The sequence below is a fragment of the Sinocyclocheilus rhinocerous genome, unplaced genomic scaffold, assembly GCF_001515625.1.
Source record: "Sinocyclocheilus rhinocerous isolate Xijiao unplaced genomic scaffold, SAMN03320098_v1.1 scaffold1004, whole genome shotgun sequence".
Classification (NCBI taxonomy): Eukaryota; Metazoa; Chordata; class Actinopteri; order Cypriniformes; family Cyprinidae; genus Sinocyclocheilus; species Sinocyclocheilus rhinocerous.
In genome coordinates this window covers 852,289-859,681 of record NW_015627248.1, presented here as the reverse complement: position 1 = coordinate 859,681, position 7,393 = coordinate 852,289, and the positions used below count along the sequence as shown (strand labels likewise).

At 37.4% G+C, this 7,393-nt stretch overlaps 1 protein-coding gene across 1 annotated transcript in view; it reads left to right on the top strand.

Moving 5' to 3' along the window:
• The first annotated feature begins 2,719 nt into the window (after window positions 1-2,719).
• LOC107725427 (F-box only protein 33-like) overlaps window positions 2,720-7,393 on the top strand; it is a 9,312-nt gene continuing 4,638 nt past the window's right edge. The window contains exons 1-3 of the mRNA XM_016534672.1: window positions 2,720-3,210; window positions 4,433-4,543; window positions 6,364-7,031. Of these exons, the coding sequence (XP_016390158.1) occupies window positions 2,801-3,210; window positions 4,433-4,543; window positions 6,364-7,031 (1,189 nt within the window). The 5' untranslated portion in view covers window positions 2,720-2,800. The remainder of the gene's footprint in view (window positions 3,211-4,432; window positions 4,544-6,363; window positions 7,032-7,393) is intronic.

The window sequence follows — 7,393 nt, the reverse complement described above, 5'->3', positions numbered from 1 at the left end:
GTTTGGGGGGGGGGGGGGGGGGCGTTTGGTTAAGGCGAGTTTACACCAAAGATGTATGAGCTTAAACTTGCAAAAGAAAATGTTCTGGTACATCCTAACGCAGTCTCTACACTGGATGCATCAAAGCGCACTTTCTATATCGTCAGCTTGTCGGTAGCGCAAGCGAGTGGAGCGCGGCAGGCAGAGAACGCGGCATCCGTTTATGTAGCGCTCGCGCTCAGATACTGAACCACTGATTATAATCTATGGGGAGCACACCTCATAATAATCAGGATCTCTGTGCTTTGACGCAACGTGTCCGACGTTCGCGCCCGGTGTAGTAGTGTTAGTTAGTGTAAGCCGCTAGTTTACACCAATAGCTACTTCCGCTTCTAAACTATCATTTCCATAGCTTTCTGTAGCGCAGCCAGACTTCCAGTGAAAACAATAGCAAACATTTAGACACGTTAAAGCACAGTATGCTTTTTCTTGTTTAGAAAAATTAATATGAATGCTTTTTGTTTGCTGTTTGGCTGCGGTTGGTTTGAATGCCAAATTTCAATAGTTTATTCAACGCTCATAAATATAGCCTAATTTATATTAACGTGGCTTTTTTTGCTCCTTGGGAAACTAATGATAATGGTATTTCAAGTCCTTTCATATTTTTCAAATTATTTATGGGCTACTGTGGGCTGTTATATTTGGGTTAAAATACATGCTTTTAAAATAGGTTAACATTACAAATAAAATATAGCCTATACACTACCATTCAACAAAAAAAAAGGTCAGTAAGATTTTTTAATGGTTTTGAAACAAATCTCTTCTGCTTAGTAAAGTTGCATTTATTTGATTAAAAAACAGCAAACAGTACATCTACAATGTGAAAGAACTGCTTTCTTTTTTTTCTTTTCTTTCTTTTCTTTCTGTTTTCCTCTCATACTCCAGCTTTCAGTGTCACATGATCCTTCAGAAATCATGCTGATTGCTGCTCAAAAACATTTCTTATTATTATTATAGCTGGCACACCACACTGACACAAAAGCAAGTTTTGAAATGTAACGGACTAACGAAGATATAAATCAGAACAGCACTAAAATAGTTTTGAAAATGAGGAGCATATGTTTCCCATCTTATTCCTTCGTTTTCTTTTAAGCATTTGTAAGCAAACTTTGAAATATTCTCACAAAATCATGAAATATAGCAAAGGGGGTTTATATTTCTTCCATTTTGCATGTATAAATGGGGTATTTACAGACCAAAATGACCATGTCCACTATGTCAGAAAAAAAAGGAAATTCAATATATTCTCAAAAACAGGGTATTTTCTAAAACTAAGAGATAAATATTAGCCTATTATTTTTCACTGAAAGTTAATAAATGATAAATCACAGGACAGTGTTGACAATTTTCTGCACTCCTGAATGTTTCTATGTGCACACGATCTGTACATTATGTGCGAGCTTTTGTGTTGTGTGCGTGTGTGCAGTGTAGCAGCACATTTGTTTAGAGCAGAGATTAGCTACCTGTACAATAAACTGTTTAAAATGGGAATTCACCCAGTCAGTTTTGATTGGCCACATGCTACAAACAAATATGCTTGAGATATAACCTCCTGCACTTGTCCATCGCCGTCATTATAACCCTCACCTTCTTTCTGATTTGACATTTGAGTGATCCACATATCTGTCAAACTAGCTAATGATGTTTAATGTGTGAATTCTTGATAAAATGCAGTTATATTTTGGGCTGTTGGCATTAATTGTGCTCATGATAGAGCGGTAGTGGAGCGCTCTTGGAGTGACTGAAAACTAAGACGCTCCGACTTTCAAAAAATCCACTTCTTGCTCCAGTCAAAAATCACGCCGCTCCACTCCGCTCACTCTGCCAGGAACAGAAGAACAAAAAATCTCTTCTGTAAAAATGCCCCTCTGTATATATTCTAAACAGGAATTTTTATCAAGTCTTTTTAAATTTGGGGCAACAACATCACCAAATATTTAGCAATGAAAATGGCAAACATGCTTAAAAACTCTGTAAATAAATGTCATTGCACTTATTTTCAAATAATCTATTTTAAAAGTGTATTTTACTGTCATTTCATTTTTTTTCATCAATTTAATGGATCCTTGAATTAAAGTAATTTCTTTTTAAAAAAGTAATGACCCCATACATTTTAATGCTACTGTAAATATAATACCAGTCCTCATTATAAACACAAAATAATAATCAACTTCAATAGTCTGTGAAGACAATTAGACTACGTTTTATTTGATGGGGGCGGTGAGGTACCTGAATAATGGGTAGGGGGGCGCTGGCCCAAAAAAGGTTGAGAACCACTGTAAGGGGATATTACCATGTGCAGTGCACATATTTGATTGATAAAAGCGTCTGAAAGAGATGAGAAATTGGTGCCGTGGTTAAAAGGAAAATTCTTGCGCCCTCTTTCGGCCACTCGTTGTATGGCAAAAATAATGCAATTTCGGAAGGAACCACTGCAACCACCTATTTGACTACAAGTGCATTACACGAATTAAAAAGTCAAATGAATATTACCAGACACTAGTTGTGTCTAATAGTATGTACGTTTCAATATTATATATGTACATCTCATTTTCGCTCAGCACGTGCACATCATCTCCTGATAAATTTCTCGCCGCCCCTATTAGGAAAACGAAAGTGGACTGATCCAGTAGTATTGAAAGCAAAGCTTATCGCGCAGTTATTTGTTTTCACTCAGCGCAGAAGCAGGGCGGAGGGGAGAGGCGCGGAGTTGTGTAACGGTTGCGTTTTAATCTTCATTGCTTCTTTCCAGCCTCCTGCCATGGCTCTGTGCAGTAGCGTCGGAGCCTTGGCGTTACCCAGCGAGCTTATCGTTCACATATTCTCCTTCCTGTCAGACCGAGACAAGCTCCGGGCCTCGGCCGTATGCTCTCGCTGGAGGGAGTGTCTTTTCTACCCTGCGCTGTGGACGGAGCTCAAGCTGCGCGTCGGTGGCGGAACCAACGGTGGCGGATCTGGATCGGAACAAACCCCGCGATTAGAGTTCCTCATGCGCAAGTTCGGCTCGTTCGTGCGGGAGCTGCAGCTGGAGTTCGCCCCGCTGGACGGCTATTTAAGCCCACTGCAGCACGGAATGGAAGCCGTCGAGAGCGACCCGCAGTTCGCGAAAGATGCGATGGTGACATATTTGGATCAGGTGTTGTGTGTGCTCGGCAGTCTGCGTAATAACAGGTATATGGATCTGGGCACGGTTTGCATGCGTTGGTGTTGACATTACACCTCCTTTGTGGCTGCTTTGCTTAGCTTGCATTTGATGAGCACCAGCAGCCATAAACAAACCCTGCGCATTACGTAACGCTCATGTCTGAAGCATCGCATGGCTGCCTGTTTTGTGCATATCCAAACCACCATCACCTCCTATGACAAGCCGAACTAACTACGAACTGGTACCTATTTTTGTTACTAGTACTGTATATTATATACTAGTAAGTATATCCAATAATGACTCGTATCTTTCTCAGTCTCACTAGTACCTGTTCATAGGATGCTAGTACTAGTTACTGTTCCTTTAGTGGGAGGTAACTGGTCAAATTACATTTTTATTCTAGTATTTGAGTAGTAACTAAAAATCTAGTACCTAATAAAACAGTTGCTAGTAAAACTGAAATACAAAGTATAATACATTCTAATTTAAAGCATGCATCTTTAATTTGATGGCAAAATTAGCCATTTGTAACAATTACCAGTAACAGTTGTATTGGGAGGATAGTGACTGGTGACTAGTAACAAACAGTACATCTATCTATTTGCTAGTGAAATTGAAAAACATTCTAGTTACTTTTGGAACTAGACTTACTTGGAAAGAATAAGCACTTTAACAGAAAATAAATGCTAGTTAGTTATGAGGAGTAAATGTTAAAACCACTGTCTAAACTCCCACAAGCCTTACTGCATTGTTAACATTCTAACAGAACCTTTAGAATCTTACAATACAACGTTTAAACAAGACTGGCTTTGTATTTCATTATGTTTCCTGATGCTGATTGTATCCTACGATTCTGTTTATTTGCAATAGAAAAGCTCTAGAAGGACTCATGGTCCAGGGCTTGCCATTTAAACAACAGGCTGTAGTTTGAAATGTGCACAGAACAGAAAAAAAGAGCTGAATATAGGTTCTTTGGTGTAGAAATAGTTTGATAATTGGTTTGAGAATTGACTTCAAATTAATTGGTTGGTTCTTTGTATCAGACACTTAAACATAAGAATCGTTTGAATTTGTCATAAAAAGACAATGTCTGTTGATTTTGAAGTTTCAGGAACAATGTTTTCATATGATTTCATTCAAGTCACATATGAATTGAGAATGGAATATCTGATATCTATCAGACTGTTTGCTTGAGTTTGTTTACATTTGCAAGACACGAGACTCACACTTCCTCTTTTTCCTCTCCAGAAACCTCCAGAAGCTGAGTCTCTACGGGGACACATGCATTCTTCAGGATGACGGCATTTTGGACAGCTCTTACCTCAGCCAGGTCGACCAAGGGGGCAAGAGAATGAAAGAGTATGTTTTAAAGCTACCTTTCACTCTTGTAAACTGATTACCATCTTATACTGAAATGGCACACTCAGTGGAAGAAATCTAATCAAGGAAGCTGGCTTTGCAAATATTCTGATTATCTTGTTAGTTCTAGGTATAAGGAACCCGTTCTGTTTTGGCCTGATCCATGAAGCTTGTATTATTAGATCGTGCTGGTGTTAACCCTGTGAGAAATCTTTTTTTACTCTGTTACCACTTTAGAAGAAATTAACAAAGTTATGCAAAATATATTTTTTTGCATTTTTAGCAAAAATAGACTGTATTTTTGGCTATTGCTACAAATATACCCCAGCGACTTAAGACTGATTTTGTGGTCCAGGGTCACATATATGTGGTTGAAAACCTTCTCACTATGAAAATAGCCACAGAAGCTGGCATGGCATTAAAAAAACAATCAAACCTTTGTTTTGGGCTGTGTTCAGATTTGAATACTAGCTTATTGCACAGTGTATAGACAGTATACTTCCTACTGTTTAAAAATAGTATTGCTGTTGGAAACAATAAATATTTTTAAAATGTATGTTACATGATATTTCTACGTTGTTTAATTCAAAGAGTGTTTTTGAAAAAAGTCTCATACTCACCAAGGCTGTATTTATTTGAATAAAAATACAGTAAAAACAGTCATACTGTGAAATATTACAGCTATTTTCTGTTTTAATAATTTAAAAAACACATATATGTGGTTGAAAACCTTCTCACTATGAAAATAGCCACAGAAGCTGGCATGGCATTAAAAAAACAATCAAACCTTTGTTTGAGGCTGTGTTCAGATTTGAATACTAGCTTATTGCACAGTGTATAGACAGTATACTTCCTACTGTTTAAAAATAGTATTGCTGTTGGAAACAATAAATATTTTTAAAATGTATGTTACATGATATTTCTACATTGTTTAATTCAGAGTGTTTTTGAAAAAAGTCTCATACTCACCAAGGCTGTATTTATTTGAATAAAAATACAGTAAAAACAGTCATACTGTGAAATATTACAGCTATTTTCTGTTTTAATAATTTAAAAAAACTTATGTAATCTAGCAGCAGTCATTACTAGTCTTTAGTGTCACATGATCCTTCAGAAATTATTCAGATATGCTGATTTGATTGTTGAAAACAATCTTATAATATTTGAGGTTTTTCAGGATTCTTTAATGAACAAAGTTCAAAAGACAAAAATAATTTAAAATAGTTTTATTTATTTTTTTAAATGTAAAAGTCTTTACTGTCATTTTTGATCAATTTAATGCATCTTTGCTGAATATAAGTATTCATTTCTTAAAAAAAAAAAAAAGACTGACCCCATACTTCTGAATGGTAGTGAGTGTTTTGGTCTCATTGTGCTGCCTTTACGTTTATTTAACTTTAAAAATTAATATGTCTTATTGCAAAGATTTATGACTATTTATAATGTGTTCTACTTCATCCAGTTGTTCTATGATCTATTTCAGCAATATTTGTACTTTGTATCTGTCTGTCTGTCTATCTATGAAGTATTTATTTATAGTTTTTCTATAATATTTATTCAGTTGCTACTGGGTGAACTGTAATGTATATTAGTAGACAAAAGACAAATTTTCATTTTTTTTTTGTAAACTGTGTAAAAGTCTTTACTGTCATTTTTGATCAATTTAATGCATCCTTGCTGAATAAAAGTATTATAATTTTTTTTTAACAAATGACTGGCCCCATACTTCTGAATGGTAGTGAGTGTTTTTGTCTCATTGTCTTTAAGTTTACTTAACTTTAAAAATGTATAATGTGTTCTACTTCATCCTGTTGTTGTAGGATCCAGCAGCTCTTCGAAGAGATCCTGTCCAACAGCAGGCAGTTGAAGTGGTTGTCGTCTGCGTTCATGCTCGGTGTGGTGACCCCGTGCTCTCTGGCCTCTCTCTCCAACCCCAGCACCAGCTCCCTCGAGCACCTCAGTCTGATCGACAACCAGCTGCCCAGCCTGATTTCCACCATCGAACTGGAAAGGCTCATTCACCTGCAGTCTCTGTCCCTGGAATTTTGCGACTTCACCTCAGACATGTGCCGTCTCCTCGCCTGCGGTGACCGAGCACCCCTCCATCGCCTCTCCCTCTTGCTCAATGGTGCTGCTTTGGACGTCAAGCCTTTGGATGGTACCGCCACCGAGGATGATTGGAAAGCCCTGGTCCGTTGCAGCACCAACCTACGCGTCTACATCATGACGATGGATGTGTGCAGCCAGGACCTTCTGCGTGTGCTGAAGCCCAGCGTGCCCCTGGAGCGGATCCATCTGGACAGCTACAGCATGCTGGTGACGGATGGTGTTGTGGAGCTCATCTCGCAGCAGTACCACAAAACCCTCAGCCACTTCATCTTGATGAGAGACGACGCTGGATTCCCAGACCTCAGCGTCAACCGCAACGAGGACCCGCTGGTTCTCCTCGCCTGGCGCTGTGTGCACCTCGCTGTCTTGATCATCCATGGTAAGTGGAGATTTTAAACTCTTTCACTTGCCGATGGGACTAAACTTTCCTTAATACCCTTTTCATCTGAAAATGTATATATCTGAAAGCTCTGTCTATTTGAGAAGTTGTTGTTGCTGCTGCTGCTATCAATCATGTATTTTTGTTTAATTTTTAAATTTAATTTTTTAAAATCCTTTCCAAAGAATTAACAAAAAACCTTATACAATTGCAAAATTGAACATTTTCCCCTCTACATAAACCTTTATTCCAAAATTAATAATTAAAATGTACATATAATAATAATAATAATAATAAAATACTACTACTACTACTACTAATAATAATAATAATAGTAATAATAATAATAATAATAATAATAA